We start from the raw sequence: 27,055 nt of genomic DNA on the forward strand, positions 1-27,055 counted from the left end.
TCTATCTCTTTTTTCCCATCCTAGTCACCCATATGGCAAGTTCAGGGAAGAAGTTGTAAAAAGAGTGACATTTCCTTGAAGTGACACACTTGCAAGCCTATTCCAGCCCAGCTGTGGTCAGCTACAGCAGAGAACGTGTTACTTGGACCATTCTTAAATTATTCACATCTACTGAAGGACTACTGGATATATTAATTATCGTCAAAGAAGAAAAGATGTCACAACCCTGCTTGATGTAAGTGTGTTATAGTTTGATGACTTTTGACCTGCACATAACACACGTGGCTTTTTATGCAGAGCGAGTTAAAAGCCTTAATTAACGCTGGTCCTACTGCAGCTCCCGTGGCTGTGGGACACAACTAACTTTCCCATTACCAAAGGAAGTCATTTATGCCTCTGTTCTCCTTTTTGATCCGTCAGACTTGTGATGAAAGAATAGCAGAGCCTCAGTATAGGGAACCGCTGCCTTTGAGACTCAACAGCTTGACTCATTTCATTACTGTCATGAATTAAAGATCCGCAATCTCCTTTTTTTTCTCCCCCCATCCGCATGGCAATGATCCGCACTTATAATTTACCGCCGCTCGTCGTGAAGGCCTCCAGCCTCAAAGCTCCCATGACGATTTACCTGTGTCCTTTTCACTCGCTGGTGCATATCACTGTGATATAGTATAATCAAAAAAGCGGAGGACTCGGGAGTGGGTGGGCATGTTGTATAATGATCTGGGGGAGCTCATAATCAGTTACGAGCTCCAATCAATCAATGAGTGTCTTCCCTAGTTGGGGCTATGTTTAGGAACTCTGGGAAATGTGGTGTAGCAGCCATTTTTTTGCAATCATGTCAACACTGTATCCCGTGACTTAATTAAGATCCTCTTTAATATGCAACTGGAGTTCCTGTCTGTTTAATGATGCTTCAGCTTTAAACTAAGAGCTCCTTACTTATTTCACAGCGAGCAGAACTGGGTTAGCCCTTATTGTCTACAGTTCTGCATATAGATTACAGCAAACGTGTGAATGTTGGTTAAGAAAATGTAGCATTTTAATGTGTGTTTGGTCTCTTAGAACAGCAGCCTTGTTAGGCGCAGGGGCGCTGTAAAGGGAGAGGGGGGTTAGGACGTTTCCAAGGCACTGACAGGGCCCCCCCTAGGTGGGTAGTTAAGCTTGGAAGGGGAGGGGGGATTTTATATTATTTCATAGGACCCAAAATCTCCTGATTAGAAGTGGTGATAACCAATATTTTTCTTCCCTTTTTTTCTTTTGAGAAAAGCCTCCTGAAATCCAGCACAGGAAAACGGCACCGTGCCCGTTGCAGCACACTCCCGTACATAGCATACAAACGCATTACAGGATTATGCACACTCACACACATACACGCGTTTGCCCACACACAGATGCATTCGGATAAGGCGTGAGCGACAGAGACGACCGTGAAAGGTGACAGCGTTTCCTATTTCTCGCAGGGTGACCTCGTTCCCAGCAGGTCGCTGCGGCGGCTTTGGACCGTGTCTCTACCGGCCATCTGGCCCTGCCGGTCTCCACTGTGAGCAAATACCAGGCGAGTGGCTCACCGACATATTATGACGGTGTGATTCAATATTGGTGGTTGTTGTAAGCTCGGGATTAGCCTGCTGCACACAGCCCCCGTTTCACCGGACTACAACACCCACCTGACCGCAGTTTCCACCTGCTCCCCGGTGGTAACTGGATTTCTTTTCTGTCTCTGTCGACATACTTAAGTATAATTAACAAAATCATTTCATCCTGTGACAGCCTGCCTCATAATACACAAAGCATGGTATGTTCTGTATGCGTCACAATGGGAAAATATACTATTCCGAGCCATTTGATCAGTTTCCCATATTTCATTTTGTGATGTACATGCCAGCGATGGACATATTCCAGATTCCCTTAGGGGGATTAAATACATATAAACATTGTCCCCACTGTGAATTCAATACCGTCTCTCCCAGAGCTCACAAACATGAACGCAGTGTGATGTCTTGCTGTCTCTTAGGGTGAGCATTGACTCGTGCAGCTTCCCTGTCTCTGTCCGGCTGCTGAAGCCCTTTTATTGCGTGTTCGCCGGTAGGGGGCGCGTGGTACCCAAAGATAGCAGCAGCGCTGCTGTGGATCAAAAGCTCCCGGGTTTCAGCAAAGCAGGCGAAGATGCCGAGCTGCACGAGTTCATCGGTCCAATCAGCATCGCCCGTGTGCCTGTGCAGCTCAATGGTCTAATCACTTTGTAAAAGCAATCATTATCATATCAAATGTGGGGAAACGGAATGTTTAATGTGGAGTCATCTAGCAAGGACATGCTATGCTTCCAGGCACATTGACTCTCCGTATGGAGAGAATACCGAGGGGTAAATGCCTGAGTTGAAGAAAGAAAATATAATAATAATAATAGTAATTATTATTATTATTATTATTATTATTATTATTATTATTATTATTATTATTATTACATGTATTATAATACAAGTATTTAAAACCATGACTAATGGGAACCATAAAGGTAGGTCTTAGAATAAAATATTTGTAATATAGGTTTTTCGTAACAGTCCAAGGTCTCAGGTAAATTTGAGGATTTCAAATGTTTTTCTGTCTGTCTGGTTAAACAAGCAGAACTGAAATTATATCAACTCCGCCTACGACATCAGAGCAGCCAGATAGTTCCGTCCTGTCCCCGGAGGAAGGTCCCACCAGCAGGCCAGGCTCTCCGTCTGCCTCTTTTTTTTTGGGGGGGGGGGGGGGTTGTTTTCGTATCCATGTGCGTGCCTTGCCGTGTCCGATCCAAATAGATTCCCCTCACGTCACCTTCCTACCCACCCACCACCACCAACCCTTACACATAAAACATTCATTAGAGCGCAGCCCTGCGCTGCAAGAAATGTCCGTCTGAATAAGTCATAAGTCTCAGATTCAGTCTTATCTTTCAACTCCGTCACTAAATGCAAACTCACTTGCGATTCCAGTACATTTGTGTTTGTGTGCGGCGGCTATAAATAACTGGAGTGAAGCCAGGCAGAAAACACAGCAAGTTAAATGCACGCGTAAAATCTCGTTTGCTTTGCCTTGATTGATATAACAATTCCACTTTCAGATTTAAGAGGATCATTTTTAATTTTTTTTTTTTTGCAGCGTGACACATACCCATAAAACATTCATCTCTGAATCCCCCCCCCCCCCCCCCCCCGGTCCTCTCTCTCGCTCTCTCTCTCCCTCTTTCCGCCAAGCGCACCTCGCCGCCCCGCCCTCCCTCCCCACCTCCCCGCGGTAAAACGCACACTGACGCTCAGCAGTGCGGCCGACGTCCGCGCGCATCCGCCACACTTTTCTCCGTTTACTTGGGAAAATATACAGAGGGGCAAGTGATCGGACTGGATATGCCCTGCGATGTCAAATAAAACATGGATCCAATACTGATTTTTCGCCTGCGTCGTTGATTCTCCACTTCTGCGTTCGCACTTTCAGCTCCTCTCCAGGAGCCGTCTGCGCGTCCTAGATCTCGGGGAGGTGTCGAACGGCGCGCCGAGAGTCTACTGATCCCAAATTGGATGTTTATTGCTGACAATTTTGTTTTGTTTTTTTGTCATCCCTCGTCCAAATGACTGAGCTCGGGTACAGCCGGAGACGTGGCTCCCCACTCGGGAAGACGTACGGCTAAAGTTTGAAGGGTACAGGGCTGCTCCAGGCTTGTCCGTCTCCCACTGTGCACTGGATATTTTGCAATCACCCATAAATTGCAATAAACAGCGGATATTCTATCTGTCTACGCACGCGCTGGGATTCATTCCACTTGGATTTATTCTACAGCTCCTGGGTTTCACCCCGCACCCAAATCATGAAGTCCGCTCTTATTGATGGTGAGTACGCATCAGACGATGAGACATCTCTTTTTTTAAAGTTTTAAACACAATTAAGCAGACACGAAGATACTGATTGGTCACTGCGCAACGTTACAAAGCCACCCCAGAGTCACTGGTGTGTGGAGAAGGGAAAGAGCCAAAGATAAAGCAGATGTCCTACTTTGAGTTTACTCTTCTGGCTCCTCTGGGGTTTTGGTTCAACCGGGACTATAATAATAATAATAATAATAATAATAATAATAATAATAATAATAATAATAATAATCTGAGCAACAAAAAACTAATCTGCACAGTAACACATTGTTGCTAATGTTGTAATTCTTTGCGCAATTCTGAATATTGCGGCTGTAAACGACCTTGAGTCTGGCTCTTAATTGAGTCATAATTCGGAGCGGAATTCTGTGCATGTTCCTCTCCCTCCCATCTCTGTGCGAGTGCGCGCGTGAACGCGAGGGGCCGCGTGTGGTGTTTGTGGTGGTCAATATGCTCTGCGTGGTATCGCGCAACTTAACCCGGGCATCCGATCAGCCCGTCTGGACGCTGTGGGCCGAGTTTGTGATGAAGTCCGCAGATGGTCCGCGCTTGGCGGCCCCAAACAAGGAGCGCTTTATTCTCCAGCTCCTTGGCTCCCAAATGGTGTTTTTGAGGCATCGTCCCACTCAGGGCGCCGCCAAAAAGACAGGGGATATGGCCTTGTAGTTTACACGGACTGGACGTGGAGCTATTCTAATGAGGGCAGAAAAATGCTCCCTCCATTCCCCTGCCGGAAATGGCCAAAGCATTGCATTTTCTTGGCAGGAGCATTGCCGTAGGCTGTGTGTCTGTTTGTGTGTGTGTGTGTGTGTGTGTGTGTGTGTGTGTGTGTGTGTCTGTTTGTGTGTGTGTGTGTGTGATAGGTGGAGGGAGGAGGAGCGGGGAGGAGGAGGAGGAGGAAGCACCTGGCATGCCAGTGCGTGTGTTCCTGCACGCCTGATTGTCCCCCGTGCCCATGTTGTGTAAATACGTTTAACGCAGTGCAGAGAGAGGAGCACTGACATGGCGTGTGACGTGTGATAAGCAGCACTGAGATGAGATAAATAAGTGCATGAATGCAAACATGCAGTATTTTTTCCCATCAGGAGCGCTTGGAAAAGCCTCATCTCCTCCCTGCCCCACCCCTGCACACTGACACTGCCTCAGCACACACACACACACACACACACACACGGAGTGTTTATGCAACATGCTGTACACTCCCCTCTTCCTCACGTTGTTCATTACTTGGCTAAAACTGTAGGATTATGGTGGGAAAGCCTCAGATTATTGGGGGCCTACGGAGAAACTTTGCATTTAAATCAAAGAGGTGGCATCTACTTGTGCATTCTCTTTGATATGTCACAGGCTGATGCAAATTCAAGTGCACACCCCTCCGTTGGCACAGCATTGCTCAGGGTCCCCTCACACCCTTCAGGCAGGTTTTCATCATCCACCTGCTGGTGTGATTTAGCACCAGGCTTCTGACACACACTTATGTCTTGACTTTTTTTTGTTATCCCGCTGCAATTCTAATTGGTATCCATCTCTCAAGGCTTCTGATTTGGCGGAGGAAATATGGCTTGTCATGTCTTGTGTTTAAAGTGTCAAGAGTGAGGAGGGACTTTAATTTACACTCTTTTCACCCAGTCAGCATATGATCAAATGACTCTGTGGGAAATGCTGTTGCTTGGGGGTGCCATTGCTCCCCGTCTGCCAAGCAAAGCCAATAAAGGCCAAATTAATGGATAAACCCCATTATGGTGGAACAGAAAGCTTTCTCTTCAGGAGCATTAAACCACGACACAATGAGGGCATTTTCTTCCTCATTTTAGTTAACTTTTGTTATTGTTTTGGCGGGGCCTTGCCAAAAACTTAAAAAAAAATAGGTCACGATGCAGCATCTGTGGTGGCGAGATAATTGTTTAGTACGTATCAAGCAATAAAAAAGAAAATGATGGCTCACCAAAAAAAAAAAAAAAATGACAATGGCTGATTTGCATAGTCGCATTAGGTGGGATCAAACGGTGTAAATGAGACACGCCGTCTCCAGCATCCTGAAAGTGAATTTGAAATTGATCCATCTTTTTGTTTGTGTGGTGCAGGAGCGAGGGGGGGGGGCTCATGTATGTGTGGGGGTGTCGTGTTCTATGAGTGTATGGGGAGGTGTGAGTTAGGGCAGAGGAAGAAAGACACTAAGAAACGGAGAGAGAGAGACTTATCATGCCTGCCGCTTGTGCGCCTCCATGTGTTTTAAATTGCCTTTTCATCACATGTCAGTACGTCATCTGCATTGATACCGCAGCAAAGCGAGAGAGAAAGAAGTGGCAGCGCTGCCTTTTTTGTTTGAGTCACGTCAACTCCATCCATGTGGAATGTGTTACTTGTACACAAAATGATGCTAATATATCCGTAGCCGGAAAGGTTTTTGATCAATACGGCCGACCTCATTGATTGCTCTGCCAGGTGCCTGAGAGTTGTGGCTTTCATTTCTCACGTTTCCGGCCTGAATCCCGAGACCCTCCCAGTCTCTCTGATCTCATTTATTCACTTTTTCCAAGTCTTTTTAAAATCGAGGACATCGCTCTGAGCGAAGCCTTCCAGCTATGAAGACTAATAAGCATCATTACCTGATCCGGTGACGTGAGCAGCTTCGAGAAGAGATGAAAAGCTGATGCAATTCTTTCTGGTGACCAATAGAGGTCATTAAATTGTCATAGATTCGTAATTAAAAATATCCTTATTTTGCCACCCCTAAGCAATACGTGGGGAGTGGAAGTCGGTTATTTAAACCTCCAAGAGTTTGTATGCTGCCCTAACCAGCTGCCCTCATTGGCCAAGTGAACCAGGGGCAGAACTATACTCGTTCTCCAGGGGCAATGGGGATGGGAACAGGCCCTCAAGAGACAACTATTACTTGTTCTTTTAAAGCAAAACACACACAGTTATATAATGCCATGGTGCCATTTGCTATACATCCCATCAAACAGGCAAACCTATCTCTATTATTTCTTTAAGTTTTTGACTTTTTTTATAGTCATAGCAGTCGATAACAAAATGCTTATTCTACACAACCTCAAAAACATACATAAAAAAATATTCAATCAGAGGAATAATTCCCTATTTCCTTTAGTACCTTCTCATATACAGATATGCAATGATGGTTTCTGTGAATTTACTTAGAATGTACTTTTGTATTATTTTGTATTAACATAAGTTTACATATTTCTTATACTATTTTGTTTGTATTATCTAACCAAAATACAAGTCTTTCTCTTATTATCTATGTTTATATTTATTTATATTGTAGAATGGAAGGAACTGTAAGTCTAATTAACATTAACATTAACTAATTAACTTACTTAAGGGGCATCAACAAAGTGTTTCTGTTTCTGATATTTATTTATATTTTCCTGGCTGAAGAGAGGGAAGTTAATCATGTGGAGGCGTTGTTTAATTAAAATAAGATCTAGTGTGACAGTATACAGTATGTGAGACTGTCCAAGATTAACGGACATCACTACGGAGTGACTAATTATTCACCTGGATAGCGACTGGCGTGAGTCTTGTGACAAATGAAAATAGTGACTGACATGTCAAAATGTCAACGTTTGATTTCAGTTTCGAGCAGCAGAAAATAAACCTATTTCTCACTTGAATTATTATAATAGTAAACATTGAAAACATGAGTTTATGGTCTCAATCGCTAGTTTCAAGTCTTCTTCAATACAGCACGATGTTCACTTGGTAGAATATGGAGTCAAATAGACCATAAAGCTGGCTAGGGCTACCTTGGGATTGACAGGTTGCTACCGTGGCATCGCTACCACAGTATCAAGATCAAGATGGAGCCAGATGCAGTAAGGTTGCTGCTTGTGTTCATGTGTTCATGTGTTCGCCCCTCCACAGTCCAAATATGGTCACTTCCTTCACTGGTTGCAGAAATCCAAAATGGTGACGGCAATGGTGACAGTCAAAATGCAGAATTCGAGGCTTCAAAACCAACAGTCCAGCAACCAATGGGTGACTATGACTTATGACGTCCACTTCTTATACATGGCCCATACGTTAAAATGTTGTGGATTCCTTTTACATCTGTGATCCTGTGGGCCGTTGAATGCATATTTCTTATTGATTGCTCCGTGTCTAAAGGATGAAGATGTCAATATTTTGTATTCCGTAGCCTTGCTGGTATTAAAGCCTTCCATACGGTGACAAGCTGCAGCAGGCTGTGTGTGAGTTGATCTGTTATGTTCACTGCATCTGGGTGAGCACACTCCTTCAGGGGCTTCTTTTAATTGGCCGCACCCTCCAACTCAGCACTGCATTTGTTTATACAGTACACACACAAAGATTCCCTGATACACACACACACACACACACACACACACACACACAGAGGCATGCTAACCTCAGATATCCTTGAAACCATCCGCTCTCGGTTGTTCCAGCCTTTCAGCCCTTCATTGCTAATCAGCAAGACAGAGGAACTAAGTGGATAAACGAGTAAAATTCTATTTGTTTATAGAGAGGCAGGCAGCTAAGGGGCGAAATAATACAGAACGCAGTGGAAATGGAATCCACTATTCTTCCAGATTACCAGCCCTTAATCCTCTCTGTGGGTTATTATTCTACTGTCAGTATATTCGGAGGGACAATGAGCAGTAAGAGTGTCGACGCTGGCCTCCGACTCCCTACACTCCTTCTCCTCCAATGAGAAGCGTTGGCTGTTGGTCTTGAGAAGGGTGTAGGAGCACAGGGAGGACCGGAAGAATTAGCATTATGCAACTTTAGGGTGGTGGGCGGGTGGAGCCTTTATGGTGGGATTTATTCATGTCTTTCTACCAAAATCCACACTGACACTGTATCGTAATCCGTGAAAGGTGCGTATGCATGACAGAGCAGATCAGAAAAACTCCCTTGAGCCTGTAAACCCGACCCTTAGATGAAAGAAATGAAAAGAAAAGTGAAATTTGTGATACTTGTGTCGACCGGCTGAGACGGCAAGCATCACGAAAGCCCTCCCCACCAGTGGAGTGAATATGCATCTGTTGATTCCTTTAACACGACAATGACATTATATAGCCGCAGCCCATAGCATGCAAAAACAGAGGCGGCTAATTTGTCGAACACGTCGCCTCGTCACACTCCGCTGCACAGTGTCATCTTTCCAACTTGGAGTGGTCCTCGGCGCATCCTTTGAACTTGACGTGCCCACTTTTCTGCCCGTGCATCCATGAAAGTTGCATGGCCTTTTCTAATCCCTCCACGGATGCAAACGTACGCGCCGGGCTGCCTGAACGTCGGGCCCCGCTGATTACGCCACAATGGGGAGGCTGACTGATGGCCTAGTAAATTGTTAATTAGACAGAGCAGAAGCCGCTCTTAAATTAGACGCATGAATGGAGCCGCTGTCAGCCTCATAAGTCAGCCCGCGCTATCGGCTCCTCTTCTTCACAGGACGCGATGCAGGCTGATCCGAGTACAGTGTCACTGAGCGGCGTATTAGGAGGAGGGTTAGCACATAACCGATCAACCAACACACATCACTGAGTAAACGTGGGTAGGTAGGAAGATATGTAAACTAACACAACTGGAGAATAGTAGCACATGTTTAACTAGTTCTTCTATGATTAACGTCAATAAAGAGCTGCCCAGCTTTATGGTGTTATGGTGTTTATGGTGTTATCGTATTCGCCAGGTGAGGTGGTGGTTCACTTTTACACTGTGATATGTAGGCTTTAAGAATCTATATTTATCTTTTGTCATCCTTCATAGATCCTTCAAACACACATTGTAAGCCCTTCCGTCTTCTTCTCTCTCAAATCACTTTTTAATCTTTCCAAAAATGAGATATTTCTTCACGGAGTGCAGTTACATAGTTCCCTACAGCAGTTAGTGACAATGTTTTTTTTTTCTCTATTTGGATTGAAATGAGGATTTGAATATCAATGCTGGTGCATTGGAGTATGACAAAATGACTATATGTTTATTTAATAAAAAATATTTTAAAAAACAGTTTTCATGGATCTACAGCAGAGAGCACGATAATAGCAACGAGGCAGCTCCGTCAATACTTCGCTTCAGGAAACACGGAGGGGATTTAGATATAATAAGCCACGTTTTGCTGACATCTGATCTGATGTGAATTCATCACTCATTATTGGTGCTGCGCTGTTAACAGCAGACTGTCAACTGAATATTTTAGAGGGAGGATATCCTGAGGAAGAGCCTCTGTTTTCTTCACCCCTGTTGATAGATAAATATCCTCTGGTATTTATAGCTGTGTTGACCTCATTAGCATTAGTGACGTGAAATGGACTCCCTACCAATCCCTGTGATCATCCTTTGTGAGGGTGCCTGTTGTCGTGATTAGTATGCAAACCCGACAGATGGGAGTTGGTGTTTTGATGCTGCATCTTACTCAATCCCTGGCACCGCATCGTTGAGGTGCTTAAGCCAAGTGTGTGTGTGTGTGTGTGGGGGGGGGGGGCACAGCTGTATGCATTGTTGGATCCTGTAATTCTTGTCTTTATTGAAGGCCATTTCAGATACACTGTTTGACTTTCATAAAGAACTGCGTGTATGAATGTATGAGCTCCATATATATGTTATTTTAATGCAAAGGACAAATACTGTGTGTTGAAGTTACAGACTGCACATTTTAGCCATCTTTCAAAAGCAGAGTTCTACTTGCGTGGGGTGAAAGGAAAAAGCACCTGAGATCACGGAGTCCACTTAATGACCGAGAGGGCAGCAGACTCAGACAGACTCAGACAGACAAACCATCAACTGAATGGATAAACTACTTAAAAGTAAACTTCATAACAAGGTATTGCTCATTATTACTAAAAGCTTTAATCAAGTTTTTTATCCCCGAGACAGGGTCGCTTATTTTTGAAAATTTCAAGTACGACATATTTTATTTTTGGTCCTGGATGATTGGTGACGTTTGTATTAATTGCTCAACCAAAAAACCTGCCTGATCGGATGGTGATGTACAGTAATGTGTACTGAAAGGAGCGGCTGTAAAACAATGGAAAACACATTTTAGTTCCAATAAATTGTTCACAATAAAATCTTTTATTTTGCTTTCAAACGCTTTTAAATATTTGGTTTTCATCTGCAGTAACTTAACATAATACCAGCCCTGGTATTACTCCTCTCTAAGATGATACAAGACCTACATTTAATAAATTGTCCAGATTGTGCCACGGGCTGTCCACACACCTCGCTGAAATTCAAACCCAATGCGAGGCCAGGCCACCTCGACATGTGGTCTGGCTGATCACATCCTGAATCAGGATCCAATCCCAGACTGTTACAGTACAGACACTTAATGGTCCCTGGCATGATCGAATGACACAAGTGGCATTGAAAAGACAGGTGTAACCTAGGCCTTTGTCATTTCCTGCGGCACACGGTGCAATGAGCAAGGCACGGGAAATGAGTTGCTGAGAAGTTGGAGGTTTGCAGCCTGTCACTTGCAGGTGTTTTAATCTAACAGCTCACAGCCATTGAATTGCCAAATTGCTGCTAACGTTGCGTTTTCCACTTGCCAACAGTTTTGATGTTCCCCCAAAAAATCCCCAGAATGCTTGAACAAAATATCCTATCCCGTGGTATAATGTAATTTCTCGTGTCACTTCCCATGTGTGACACAACGTAATCTGGAGACCAGACGTTGTCATGTGGGACTCCTCCTGGTGAACTACGTTGTGGTGTGTGACCCCCTTGTTGCATGAAAGACAGCAAGTCATGTAGTGTGAAGACTTTTTTAGCCGTAACTTGATAAAGCCACCAAGAAATTTACGCCAAAAAATGGTGCAAAGAGAGTGAAGAGTAAACAGTGAGGCTACGATCAAATGAGATAAAGCTGCATGATTACAGGGATAGATGGAGAGATAGATTATTGACTATTACTGCAAACGGCTGCTTCCGTCTAAAATTGAGGTACAACAAAGCCTTTCAGAAACTCTGTGACAGATTGTGCTTTCATACAGTCACAATGCAATACGTTCACAATAGTAATGTGTCCCCATGAGCTCGGTGGGTAGTTCACCGCTGAAATATGTATGTGGAGGCCTTCAAAGGAAATAGGTCGTCACTCCTCGGGCTCAGGGGAAATTGATCTGCTATAGATGTGAAAGCTTGTGCCGTTGGTGCTAAACACACATGATATATACCTGTTCTGTTGGCTTTATACAAGAATGCTGCAAATTTGTTGTGGCAGACCTAACATTTTTTTCATGCACAAATCAGTGTTTTCAATGGTGGGAGGGAAAAATGATTTCTCGTGCAGGAAATGCATAATCCTGCAAGTGCTGCAAGGCTTCCCGAACATTCTCGCCCAAAAGTGGAGTCAATGGAGCTCTCACTTCACAGCTACAATAAAAGTGCCCCATAACCTTCGCTCTGAAGGAGCAGCGCTGTTGTTTGTCTGGATGTAATTGGACGGGGCTGCCCTCGCAAAGCACAAATACAGAATGAAGAGAAGGTAACTCCCTCCGCGCTGAGATGTAAAATCTGCGTTCGGAGATGTTCATTTGAATCAGGTTTCGCCCTCAGTCATCTCAGGGGCCCAAAGTAGGTCATTCTTATTAGAATGCAAATCTGACAAGTGCGCTTCAACGCTACTCTCCTTTTTGTCCTGGCGGATTGTGTGCCGAATACATATTCCTTCTGATTCTTTGCAATCTTTCCTTCACTCTCGCTTTACCTTACTCCTCTCACACGGCGCCGGTCATTCGTCCCTGACCAATTCTATTACCGTCTCACCCACATACCCGCCGTCGCTCATCTTTTCCGTCTTCACTCTCAGGTGTAAATGCTGATTATCTTGTGTAGATATCAGCCATGGCAAATTAAATGTGACCGCAGCTAGCCTGCCAGGACGTCCATTATAATGATATCTGTAATCTGCTGGGCTCTGGGGAGGGAGTGGGAAGATAGAGGGATGATCATGGAGGGGGGATTCAGGATGTGGAGGCGCTGGCAGGGGACAGTGGACATGGATTTTTCTCCACTGATGAGGTTTGGGTGAATGCCAGGACCATATGTCATCCGTGGGCTTAACTCCCGTACCAGAGTACCATCAACGTTTTGTATACAGTATGTTGTGTAAGGGATAAGATGAACGCAATATGCACCGATCTGATGTCACGTTATCAAGTCATTTTTCAGTTTATTTACACGGCACTGTGGCACTCTCGACCTGATCTGTACATCCTGTCCAATCGTTACTGCACATGGGCAGCTCCCAACAGAGACGAGAAGGAAGCAAGGCGCCTCACTCTCTAGCTACTTCAATTATCAGCCGCGGGAAAAAAAAGATCACTGCATCAGAAATCAATGATGGCAGAAGGCTTGCTGTGAACCATCTTGATTATTCCACATACAGTGGTGCTGCTCTTTAACAATGAATTAAAGGAATTCATTCCATCCTGGATTCATCTTTTTCAGTTATATCTGACTTTAGATCAAGGCTTCAAAACAGCAGTCCACAAAACCATCACGGTGTCTACGCCCACTTTTTATAGGCACTCTATGGCTCATAGGCAAGTTCGGGTATTGGAATCACTATCAAGAAGGAAAAATTATTTCGGAACGTCTCTCTGAATCTTTTTGTCACTTCATCCAATCAGTGAATATGATAACTACTGATAACTTTTATCTCAAAATGTACCAATATCTCCAAAGTTCTATGCTAGGAAGGAACAGCAAATACAGATGCCTTTTCTCCGTCATACATACACAGGAAGATTGATCTGAAGAGCGGGGGTACGTCGCTGCCGGCCGTGTCGGCTTGGCTTGCTTTCCTGAAACCTCTGAACACGGTGCTTGTTTTCACATGCCTGTCCGTGTTCCCGGAGAAGCCCATCATCACAGCAATTATTCCTGGGAGGGAGATGAGCACTGCCAACACTCCATCTCCGAGCTGTAAACAAATTATGCTGAGGGGTCTTGATGATGTCTGTGTGAGAAACGAAATAATCTGAGCCCAACGCTGATGGTCCCGCTGTGCTTTCTTGGGTCCTCAGCCAGCAAACACTCGCGAGGTGGCTGAAAGCGTGCCGCCGCTGGAAGGAGGCTGGCTGTTCAGATGTATGGTGTATCTGTGATACATTGTTTTGTTTTTCTTTTTTTCCCGTCTTCCCAAGCTGTATTTGCCCATGTTGCACCCCTCATCAAAAAACCCCCATTCCACAGTTTGGATAATGAGTTTTGACAGATCCAGCTTTTTCATCGTTAACATAAATCAAAGCCTGAGATTTCCACCTGGTACTTTCGAGACATAATTGATGAAGATACAACAGCCATATGCACCCTTAAAAAAGTAATATAATTCAAGTCGATGCCATTAAGTCAGAGGAGGTTAATTTTACTGCCATGATTTTGTAATTAGTCAAACAACTGGTGGCTTGTGTTTTGATCTATCGCATGTTTAAGCTCTTTTGTCTTGTGGAAATTTTCTGGTGGTTTTCAATAAATCTTTCAGTGGTTTTTGCCGTGGGTAATTGACAGGTTATGTTTTCTTCCCTTTCCATCGCTCCCTTGGAAGGCATTAGCATATTGAGTTTCGTGCCTGACTGTGAAGCGCATTCCCACCATGCCTTTAAAAGGCATCGCATGAATAGGCGGCACACTACACCGCAGAGAAATATGAGACGGGAGAGGGAGCACACACTCTTCCACTTTCTCCTCATACACACTTCGGCAGGACGAGCACACGCCGGCTGCTCGAACCCCCCTGCTGCTTGCTGACTCACCCAAAGGTTTAGGAGGCGGACCGTATTTCAGGTGGGGTGAGTAGTGCATGTTGCATTCCCGCATCTCCCACAGTTATGTCTAGGGATCGTGAAATAGGTACACCTCCTTCCCTGAGTTAAAGACACCTGAGCCTCCCCTGGTTTTCCCTTGTTTATGATTTCTAGTTTATGTTCTATTTTTGTCTTTGTTCAGATCTCGATTTAATTTCCCTACGGCACAATCTATCATTCTATGTGTTTAAGTAGTCCCTTTGACTAAATGTTCCTTTACTTTGCAGTTGATGTCTGCAGTTTTTAGAGATTGTCTTTATTCTACACAGATCACTACACAAGGAGCTTGTCTGAGAGAATTACTTTTTACCTGACACATCAGCTGTATTCTCATAATATCACATGATCACCCTAGAATCATGGAATCGCCTATCACATGAAATTCCGTGGACCAATCAGTTATGAGGAGCTAGAGCAGATACGGCGTGGCTTCGCTGTGACGTGACACAGAAAGGTGACCCTTTCTCCAAAACTGGAGAAAAGAAAGAATAGAAAAGAACGGCACTGACAGCTTTTTTAGGTTGTTTATGTTGTTTTTTTTTTTTTTTAGAAAAAAATATGTTTGCCTGGCTACGACAAGCACCTGCCAAGTATTTTTGGTGCCGTTTTCAATGAAGGCTTCTCAGATGGTTCTGTGTAACAAACTATCTGGCGGGTCGGATTAGAAGATTTAGGACAAGTATTGTCATCTGTCAGCTCCGTATAGAGGTCTTTGTATGATAACAGATCATTGTGTTATCGCTCACCAATACAAGAGGTAGTTCAGTTGTGCCTGGTAAGCTGTAGCTAAATCCCATGTTTCATTGAAAATACTTGGTGAATGGCCAATATAACATTCAACTCTCAACAGCTCTCGAAATGGGTACAGCTGAGCCGTCAGTTTGCAACTAACAGTGCTGAAATGTTACTTTTATTTAAGTGATGTACTAATGTCGTACACACAAGCCCAACCATGATATTTTTCCACAATCAAACTAACTAAACTTAATGACCTGGTATGGAATTGGGTAATAGAAATGTCGGAATGTTGTGCTATTTATACCTTTTGCCATGAGATTGGGTTGCAGGCAGATATTTCTCCCATTATATCTCTACATTAGTCCTCTGAATATTGTATATAGAACCTTTAAATAGGTCAAGACACGTCACTTGTGGTATCTGTAGTTCCCATCAACAGATTCTACCTGCACATAAGTAGTAATAGAAACCTTTTATTTCAAAAGCTATATAGCATCATACATTAGAAACCATAACCAGCCATTAGATTCCTCCGGTGTGAGTGCACTGCATCTCAGCAACCGGCCGGGGCAAGGCATTACTCAGCAAATGGACGTACTGGAGACTGGAAACTTTACTGCAGATGGGCAGATGAAAGAAGATATGTTTTACTGACAAGAACTTTATGGGTCTCTCTTTCTCAAAGTAGCCTCATTTACTGAACCTCCAGGGGGGGTTTATATGGGGAAGCATTTATCGGGCAATCATTGTTGACTAAAGCTGCAATAAGGATGTGTTTTTGGTGGCAGTATTACTTTCACTTCTGAGACTGAAAATGGCCTTATTTTGCTGCACCCATATTCTTCGTCTTTCCACTCATACCAAGGATATGTTTACTGTATTTTGACAGGAAGATGTCACAATAATGTCCCTTTCCTTCCACTGACAATAGGCCTCTCTAATGTTTCATCTCCTCCAGTGGAAACTTCTAGGTTATGTAAGTGACATTAAAACTGCTCCTCTAGAAGGATTCCAAAGTCAATACAACAGCACTCTTAATTATGTTCTTTTCTCATATCAGAGCAGTGCGTGAGTACTGCCTGATATGACTCTGGAGTATGCAATGCCTCCTTCATAACTGAATGGGTTTATCCAGCCTGCCCTCATGCCATTGCAGTGCACCACCTTCTCAATGAGATAGAGTTGGAGCCGTGCATATTGGGACTGTGTTACAGTATCGACTCCTCGTCCACTTAACTGGAGAATCAGCTCTGTTTAAGACTAATTAAAGCCATTAAAAGGGGCACACGCTAATGCATTTTTTGCACAGATAACAGAAACATGGGCGGCGGTGGCAGCCGGGCTCATTTTGAGGGCAGGTCAAGATGACAGTAATTAACTGGGTATTAATATCGTAGCATGGCATGTGTGCACGACAAGATGGAGGCTCGGATGCAGATATGGATGATGCACTTCTCACACTACACACTTTCTAGTTATTTTTAGTTGCTCGCCTCGAGGATCCTGTGGAGAGAAAAAAAAAACGTGATGACTGCATTAAAATCAAATGTTTTACTAATGAGGGTTTTGTATGCGAAGGAGTCAGCATTCATACATGTACCTGTACTTATCATGTATGTACTGGTGATAATAAGAATTCTTTTAAAGCCTGGTGCAGGCAACAAGGAGAAAATAGAATAATAGAGCTCTGCGGTTGATATATTTCTGTAGGCCTCAACAAAACAGTAATGGGATTTAGCCATTGGATTTTGGATTATTGCACAAATGTGCTCTGTAACAAACACATATAAATGTAATCTCTATGAACAGGCTCTGCATTTATATGTATTCTGTTTGTAGTGTGTGCAGATTCAACCAATCATGTTCAAGCAGGTTTTGGTTAAATACAGAGAAACAGTCCATATGGAGAGCAAACGAGGCAGAATCAGTAGGCCCAAATCATATAAGGTATGTAAATGTAGTCATTGTGATGTTACTCATTGGTTTTTGGACTATGGACTTGAAGTCTTGAATACTGCATTCTGACCACCTCCATCTTTGATTTTGGCCGTCACCATCTTGGATTTGTGCAACATTTGAAAGGAAGTGACCATATTTGGACTGTTGACGAGCGACAGGTGGATCTGACGAACCCAAGCGAAAGAATTGCACCCCGAGCAGCAACCTCACTGAATCTGGCTTGATCTGGCTTCTGGTGTGAAGGTGTTAACAAAGTTAGCTTCCATAAGTCAAGAGCATAGTAGTGTGGTAGTGATGTTAGCAAGGACGGAGTAGCAAAGGTGAGCTGCCAATCACAAAGTAGCCAAAACCTAAAGTGTACCCTGCTTTATCATCCATTTTACTCTAAATGGACCATCATTTACCAAATGGACATCATGCTGTATTGAATAAGACTTGAAACTAGCGATGTAGATGATAAGCTAATGTTTTTACAACGTTTACTGAGATAATTAATCATGAGGTCATTTTCTCATAAACTGGTCTCCTTTTTACAACCAGTAGTCGCCCCCCGATGGCTAGTAGAGATAATGCAAGTTTCAGGCACTTCAGCATTGGCTTTACTTTTCAGAACAGGAGGTTTCCATCTGGCTCTCGCAACCTTGGAATGATGATTATGTGATTTATTGGTTTAAAATGAGCTTGTAAGCTAAATGTGAAACAAGCCACGGTACATGTTGTCTCTCAACTTCGACTCCGACCCGGATATCTCGGTGCTAAACTGGAACCCCAGAAATATAGCCCCTTGCTGGTTCTGAGATCGAAATTAATGATAGACGATTCGTCAAGGTAATCCACAAATGAACACCAATTTTATTATTTCTTTGAGGTTTAAATGCAATTGCAGGTGTAAAAAAGAAGCTGAATGTTAGGCTATAAAACATCACCACAGTCCATGAATACATGAATCACCACCACTAAATTAAAGGTGGACTAGTGTTTGACGTGATGAGATTTTTTTTTTAGTCTCATTTAGCCACTCGTTAGCAACTGCCTTTTTCAAAATGTCCGAGGTCGGTATTTCATGTTTCGTAGAACAAAACATAAAAAAATCTATAAACCTGTTTTAACCACAGACCTTATTTCAGGCATCCATCAAAGGAGCCAAGGAACTGGGCATTCTGAAATGCAATCTCGTTTCTGGGTTTTAGAACTCATTCCTTCAGCACTCTCTTGGGTGTTTGAGGAGGTGATGGACATTCTGCATAAAATTGGCTATCGATTAACAGAGTTTTGTACCGCAGTGTAGTGAGTTGTTTCTACCTTATAACGCTCTAATGGAGGATTATGCAGGTTAAATGCATGGAGGACTTGCATAATGGCTACGGCTGCACACAGGTAGCCATTATTACTGTGGAGGCAGCCATTATTTCCACAACAGCCTGCAGCCTATGAGCCTGAGTGTTTTACTTCTCCCACTTGATGTACACACATTCCCATCATAGAAACTGTAAAGGAGGTTAATATATACCCAGTAGTGGAAAGTATCATTTCTCAAGTACTGTACTTATGTCCCATTTTGAGGTATTCCACATAATTATACTTTTCTTTCCACTGTATGACGGCTACTAAAGTTAATGTCAAGCATTTACATACAAACCAGAGCCGGCACTGCAGGGCATAGTCAGTGAAGGGGCATCATCTGCCCATAGGGGCACTCCAAATGAGGGAATATTAAACAAATAATTTTCGCAAATAATATTTTCCTATTCTTTTTTGGGGGGAAATTCAACAACAACATGTAGCCTTTTAAATACCACCACCCTAATTAAATACATTAGTGAAAGTTGGAAAGAATTGTGATGTGCTTGTGGAAAAACCTTTATTTTGAGAATGTAGAAATGGGGTATAATGACATGACAATTAGTATGTTATTTAGTGTGCTAATAATGGATAAAGGCCATTCTTGCTTTATGTGTCATACCTGTATGGTGTGTGGTAGTGGAAGTGGATGGATCAAACAAACTTGGACTTTCAACCAGGCGATCCGTGTCCTGAAGTGTTGTTGAGTAATTTTGAAGTTACGCTATTGATGTTTGTTAAGATTTCCCTAAGATTATGTACTTATTTTAAGCCCAATCACAATGTATTCCCTAAACCTGAGATCAGATTAGGGTGAGTGAAAGTGCAATTGTGTATTTATTAGGGCCCGAGCGCCGACAACGTCGGGCAGCGAAGCCCTATTGAAACTGTATCGTTTCTTCTTATTATTCTTTTTATTATTTCGCAAGTTCAACGGCCTTTTTGGGGGCCTTATCATTAAAATGCCGTGAAAAAAATCGGTGTGCAGATGGGGACTGGCAAAAAATTTGAGATTTTAAAGGTTTCATAGTTGGCCACAAAAAAGTGGCTCTCTAGCGCCACCTAACGCGTTTTAGGCCAGCCCCCGCACACCGTAACTCTAATTGACACAAAATTTGGGACACAAGCAAGTGTGCTCTACAAAAAAGCCTCTTGGAGCACAAAAGTCTGCCTGAAAAAATGTTCCGCCATTTTGAATTTTGTGAAAAACACGTTTTTTGCGAACTTCTCCTAAACCGTAAATCCGATTCTCACGAAAATTGCTGTCTATCATCATTAGACCAAGCTGATCAAGTGCTATCAAGGGCATTGTAAAACATTGTTGCGTTCAGAAGTTATTAGCCAATGAACATCAGAGGGGCGGGGCTTTAGAAATCAATACACATAACTCCACAATATTTAACCCAATCATCATGAAACTTGCAGGATATGTTGACATATGTCCCTGGAACATATCCTGAAAGTTTTATTAAAATTGACCACTCGGCGGCGCTACAGTAAATCAGCCATTTTGGGCCATTTTAGCCAATTGTAGGCTTTGTATTTTAACGAACTCCTCTTACACCGTTGATCCGATTCATGCCAATCTCGCTGAGACTGTTCTAGAGGCCTCAACGATGCAAAATCTCCGAAAGGTCTTACATAAGTCAAAGGGCGTGGCCAGGACGGCGTCCTGAAAATGGACAAATGTCATGCTTCGACCACAAAAATGTAAACTGTTATAGCTTCAGTGTCCATTGTCCGATCTTTTTCAAACTTCTCACGTTTGATGAGAGTCCCACCCTGAACATGTCTGCACTGCAATATTGACTCACAATCAGAGCGCCACCTATTGGCAACATAAAATGTCATGTTTTTACACCCGTATAAGGTCCCAGTGTCGTGGAACCTTGCACCCCAGTCGAGCACGACGACTTCAGTCATCTGATACAATGATCAACACGATGATTAAGGCAAAAGAGAGGATTCAGGCAAGGGACGACCGGCAACGTGGTGGTGGCCGGGGACGACCCGCCCCGTGGCAGTGGCCGGGGAAGACCCACGCCGTGGCGGTGGCCGGGGACGACAGGCGCCAGCCGTGGCCGGGGACGACCCGCGCCGTGGCGGTGGCCAGGCCAGGCGGTCCGACACGTCAGGCGGTCGTAGCACTAACCGAGTTACGTGCCATGCGAGGGCCCGTTATCACTGCTCGCAGTTTTAATTTTCATTGTGCTGCTGACCACACATTTAAAACTACCTAGGCTAGAAAACCACTGACTTAGATTGAGGGAAAAAACAAAACAAAAAAAAAACAAACAAAAAAACTGACTGAGGTTTAGGTAAGAAAACCATGTAGTTATGTTAGGTAAAACATCATGGTTAGGCTTAAAATAACTGGCAACAAAAACGAACCTTAGCTTCACTTTGGGACACACGGCCTCAAACACTGGTCTTGTGTTTTGTATTGGACCCATTCACATTCCTACTCGCCCACCATGAGTAGGTTTTGTCAGTATTTAATACAATGTCAACAGCCCTGACCATTGTATAGTGATGTGGAAGCGGTTCATTTGTGTGTTCAGCATGACAAACAATCACAATTGACTTTCCATTACCATTGTTTCCTTTCTAAGCGACACAGGAACAATTTACAATCCAATGCAATACAATGTCCCTGTACACAAAACCAATAGATTCCAAATAAATGCATTTTGTGACTATTTCTTGACCCCCAGTGACTGGGTTAGAACACAATGATTGGTGGTGGAATTAGCTGTGATGCAAGAAGCACCAGCTAAAATCATGCCAGAGGCACCAAATTGGCTCTGACACACACAATACGATCAGTTTAAAAATAACTTGATGCATTGTTATACAGTATATTAAACTGCCGAACAGTGTACATTTGTTCAAATGACTTTAACCAGCTACAGCATAAACTTTTTGCATATACAGTTATGCATTGATACATTAATCAAATCAAAAGGCCACACTGCAAGGTGTCATTGTGCATAATGAGAACTTTTACTTTTGATACATTTCCCTGTGAGATACTAGTCTACTTTTACTGAAAATCTGAATGCTTCCTCCATTACCGTCTATACCCTTTGGAAAATCCAGTCAGACGAATGCAGTCTGTGTCTCTCTGCAGGGAAGGATGTAGGAATAAGCAGACATAACATAGATACATATTCAGTGTCCAGATGTAGATTGAAGAAGACAAAATAAAGCCCGCTTTCTGCCACAAGGAGTGAGATGAAAGCAGAGGGCTTTAAGAGTTCCCCCACCTAAGGTAAGCTGTTGCTAAGCTGAGTCTGCAGTTATCTCTTATCCACTGTGTTGAATACAGGAAGAGGGGAAAGGGAAGGGAAAATAAGGGCTCGGCATTCTGTTGCCAGATTGACTCCATCTTCAAAGAGATATTAACATAGCTCCAGTTTCCCTTTTATCTTCCTCTAATTTCAAGGATGCCAGCCCAAATTAAAACGCAATGCAACTGAAATGAACCTAAGATATCAGACATACAAAGGAAGGAGAGAAGGAAGGAAGATAAAATAAAAAAAGAAGAAGACACCCAGGTTGAAAACCTGATTCAAAAGTAAGTAAACATCTCTCTCATTAACTGCACCATCTATTTGCTGATGTTCAGTACTAAGGGACTCGTGTGGATGCTGGCTGATTACAGAGAAGATGTTTTGAAATCATGCAGGTTAGTTAGAGCCAGAACATGCCGGAGGGATTATATATCTTGCCTGGCCTGGAAACGCCTCTGGGCTGAAAAGCAAAGAAGATGGATGGACGGATGGATGGACGCATGGATGGATGGATGGATATGTTCGTTACAAGTTTAATAATGCAGTCAGAACTGTCAGGTGCATTGATGTTCAGCTGGAATGGGTTCAAATCTGCATGGAATCGGAGCTAAATGGGACACTTGGAACTGTTTTTGCTATCTTCATACTTGTTTAGAGAAACTATTATTTGGATTTTTGGCGACAGCATCAGACGGTAAACCTGATGACTCTGAATTTCAATATTTACAAGGGCGAATTCTCTTGAATCCCAGGTGGCAGCGCCTTTTCATTGGTACGCAAAGTGGGCTCCGCAAACACTCCGAGCGACTGCGTTAATGACTGCTTTCCACGTCGGCAACAAAATCTCCAGACTAGCAGCTGTTCGCCTCTCAGTTTGTTAAAAGAAATTAGCTTCTGATGAGGCAAAGCTGCCTCTCAAATGTGGTGTGGAAATAAATAAAAAAAAAAAAGCTAAAGCAAGTGTAAATTGTCCTGAATAACAAATAGGAGTTTGAAATAAAGTCTGTATAAATCGGCACCGACTTCCGATACGCTCCTCAGATGAGCAGGGAAATGGAAATTGCGTATTCTGGACCGACTGCACAACAAAACATGCATCCAGACTGAACCTTCTCCCTCTCTCACCCCGGTTCCATATTTCATGGGCCTCGTGTTTCCTTGAAAGTTTCTTGTATCTCAAAACTAGTAGTAAATCTCAACCGTGTCCCCTCGGCGGGAGCATGCACCTTCCTCCTCGGCGGAGCCAGCTGGCAGCATAGCATTACAGAGATCGAGTGTCACAACTGTTTCCTGAGCTGCTCCGAAGAAGATTTCAGCCCCCCCTCCCATGCAACGTCGCTGTCACCGACATGGCGTGTTTAAGATGAGACGGGGAATAAAGGATCTCAGAAGGCGGTGTAGCAGGGGCTGGTGATGGCACAGAATATCAGACTGTAGTAGAGAACTGTGGGAACTGAGAAAGACAGGAGGCGAGGGGAAGCATGCATACTAATGCCGCCCTCTGAGTTCTCATCTCTCTCACTCGCTACTTTGCATTGGGGTCTTTCCTTCAACTTTAGAATTCACTATTTTCATATAATGATGCCGCCTACACAATATTCCTGTTTTTCATATAACGTCCCCACTGAAGCGCTCATGAATCACCGAGCCGAGGCTGTTTCCACTCGGTGCCGTCAATCTGTCATCGTGATTCCCCCCCTCCGACTGCCTTTACCTCGGTGTCAACCTGATAGAGGTGTCTGCACTGCAGAGGAGTCATTTGCCTATGGTAAATTGCAGGTAATAACTGACACAGCATATTGACTGGGCTAATTGACTTAGAAATGATGGTAGTCAGAAGATAAATGGAGGGGTGCGCGTAGTATATTTGTGTCATTAGCTGCACACTGTAGCACAGTGAATACCTGAGGAGGTGCTCAAATGGGTTATCTGTCTGAGAAGAGGTGATGAAAACAGATGAAAGTGACTGATGTTGGCTCTCGCTCTCTCTCTCTCTCACTCTCTCTCTTTGCCTCTCTCTCTCTCTCTCTCTCTCTCTCTCTGTTCCTCTCTCTCAGGCCGGCGGATTCCCAAAGCCTATATGGCCACGCTTGTTGAGATACACTGCAAAAGGGACATTTTGCTCTCATGTGGTTTTGCTCCTCTTGTCTGGTTTAATGAGACAATGCACTCAGCAAACTCATTCCTGGGATCTAGACAAAAAGAAATCAACTGGGGCAGGACACAAAATGAGTTGAAACAAATTAATTTGGAAAACTAATTTCGAGCTATATTTCTCCAGTATTAGTTAGTGTTGCATGTCATAATGAGCCTGTAATAGCAATGCAACCCCCAGACCACTTAATTCAGCAGGAAACCAATGTATACGGCTAGTAGTGTTGGGATGGGGACTTCAGGTTGCGTAAGATGATTGCATTAAAAAATAAAATGAGATGCCTAGGCATATTTAAATCTAATATACTTTGTGTCGAGCAAAGTGGATTGGACTGAGCCATGAGGGCTGTACCATCTCTTTCTTTTTTTTTGTATGTATTTAAATTAAACTTACAAGGTTAACTGCCAACATAAAGGGATGGAAGCAGGATGTATCATTAGATTAACATATTATGTTCAATTGTGGAAATGATAACCATTGATTGATTGATGATTATCTTTTTTCAATGCATTTTTGAGTTTTGTACTGAGGACATGCAACGTACACTGTACTGTGTGTGTGTGTGTGTGTGTGTGTGTGTGTGTGTGTGTGTGTGTGTGTGTGTGTGTGTTTGTGTGGGTGTGTGTGTGTGTCGGACAGACTTTTAATTTCACTCTGATTGGTTTACCTGCACTCTGCTGCCAAACTGGACACTAGTGGGATTGACCCTTATAGCACCAGCTTCACAGGGAGAAAAACAATCAGAAATGACAGACAGTCTTCAGATTTTTCCATCATTAAGAAACTAGCCAATTTGAATAAGTAAAATCAATCAAAATCAAACTACCTTAAATTGGAGGCTGCGGAATTGCTGGGGTATATTGTGATAGAAATGACGTAGACCAACTAACTATTATTTTCATCATTGTCTAAATAGCCTGGCATGCTGGACACAGGCTTACTTTTCCCTGGCAAACTTTCTACACTGCTGTTAGAGTCACAAGAAGAAGAGAGAAGAAGTGACATCCATTAAATACCAAAATCCTTCCCTAAAATACATTTTTGTTCACCTCAAAATACTTTTCCTTTTTGTATTAAGTTGAACAAAATGTGTCACAGAACAGTGGGGCGGTATTTGGAAAGTAAATTTTCCCTGTGAAGAGATTTGACTTGACTTGTATAAAATACCAAATGGCAATGTTTAACTGCAGGCTTCGATGTGAGACAGAAAATGTCAAAATACAGCTCTGAAAGAGAAAGTAGGTCAGAAGTCGGCATGAGACCTCCGTCGGAATACGCTCCCACCACCGGCACGACGCCTGGAAACAACTTTCCCGGATTCCCATAGCAAAATAAAGGTTCTTGGTAGCTCACGGACACGTGTTGAGATTTGGGGTGACATCCATAGTCAACAGGTGCCAGAACACAACAGCTGCTGCTGCTGCTGCTGCTGTGACACGCCTGCTCTGATGTCGCCCCGGGGAGCCTGGTGCCGGAGCTCATTTGGGTTCATCACGCGTTCCCGTTTTGCATCTCTGCAAAGTTTTTCATGGCAGAAATGAGATTCGACAATGAAATGGCTGAGGGAGCAAACTGGTCTCGTCTTCCATTTCATCCGAGAACGTGAACGGCGTTTGATTTAAGTGTAAGTGATAACACGGAGTGGAAAAGGAAGAAGACCTCCTTTTTCTTTGCATTCAGAAAGAGTTTGTTTCCCAATCAAGGGCCCAAAAAGTTCTTGAGGGTGTAATGACCTCGTGACCTCTCTCAAAATAAAAGAGATGGAGAGGCTCACCAGTTGGCTTCCTTTGGTGCCTATTTAAGGAGCCTCCCGTCTGCGCATCCCCATTTTATCCAAGCCACGGAGCCGCTATCGGAATCCACATGATTGATGTGGTCTCATCTTTCCGGCTGTCACGCTCTCCTGATGAGCAGATACTTTATCGACTGCGTTTTGGAGAGTGTGTCTACTCTCACCGCTCACAAGAAAAGTATAAGCTCCTTTAAGACGCCGACTCCGAATAGTGACCTCGGCCCTGATCTTCAAAATGTCGATTCAAGTGTAATGTCCCATCAGATAAGTTCTCCTGGAAGGATATTAGTCTTGAGGGCAGGATACAACAGACTGCACTTGCTTCCAGATCCTATTGGCAGAAAAGGAAATACTGGGGTTTGAATAATGGCATTAGCTGAGGTGACAACAGTCCATCGATGTTTGCTTTTGATCTGGAATCTTTTTTCACCCCGATCTATTGGCTCCACTCCGCGGCCAATAATGTCTGGCTGGTCAGCGTGCAGAGAGCATCAATCGTGCCAGTTTCTCAGAGAAGTGAATCCCCTTCATGTGCACACAAAACAACACAAACAGGCATGATAGTACATTTAAAAGTACAAGCGGATTTTCCCGCTGTTTGCTTATCCCTGCTTTGTGCTGCGATATTCAGTTTGGTGTGTGAGTGTGTGTGTGTGGGGGGGGGTTAAAAAATAAATAAATAGTGTAATTCACAAAGTCTTTCCTCGCAGCGAGGTAATGGCTGTGCATTTTCACTGCTAAGCTCTGCCCGCTGTATCAGAGGGCAGCCGTCACAGCCCCTAGCAATAAGCTGCTTCAGTTAAATAGGGCAGGTGCTTATCTTGTCCATATAGGATCCTTTGGTTGGACTGATCTTCTGCGGAGACGTAAGATCATAACCTCCATGTACGTTTCTGTGTTGACCCGCCGGCTCTAGCGGAGGAACAAGCACTGGAGTGAAAAAACATACTGTGGAAAAAAATCCATCGAATGAGATTCTTTTCTTTTATTAGGAACGTGTGCTTTTCTTCCCCGTGCCCCTTTCGCCTGTTGTATCCTGCACTGTGAAAGGGAGTCGTGGTTAAGACAACCAA

At 43.5% G+C, this 27,055-nt stretch overlaps 1 protein-coding gene across 1 annotated transcript in view; it reads left to right on the plus strand.

Moving 5' to 3' along the window:
- The first annotated feature begins 3,314 nt into the window (after window positions 1-3,314).
- The window catches only part of rtn4r (reticulon 4 receptor), a 48,275-nt gene continuing 24,534 nt past the window's right edge, over window positions 3,315-27,055 (plus strand). The window contains exon 1 of the mRNA XM_084024242.1: window positions 3,315-3,869. Coding sequence (XP_083880368.1) covers window positions 3,848-3,869 — 22 coding nt within the window. The 5' untranslated portion in view covers window positions 3,315-3,847. The remainder of the gene's footprint in view (window positions 3,870-27,055) is intronic.

The sequence above is a fragment of the Eutrigla gurnardus genome (genome assembly GCF_963514095.1).
Source record: "Eutrigla gurnardus genome assembly, chromosome: 13".
NCBI classification, from domain to species: Eukaryota; Metazoa; Chordata; class Actinopteri; order Perciformes; family Triglidae; genus Eutrigla; species Eutrigla gurnardus.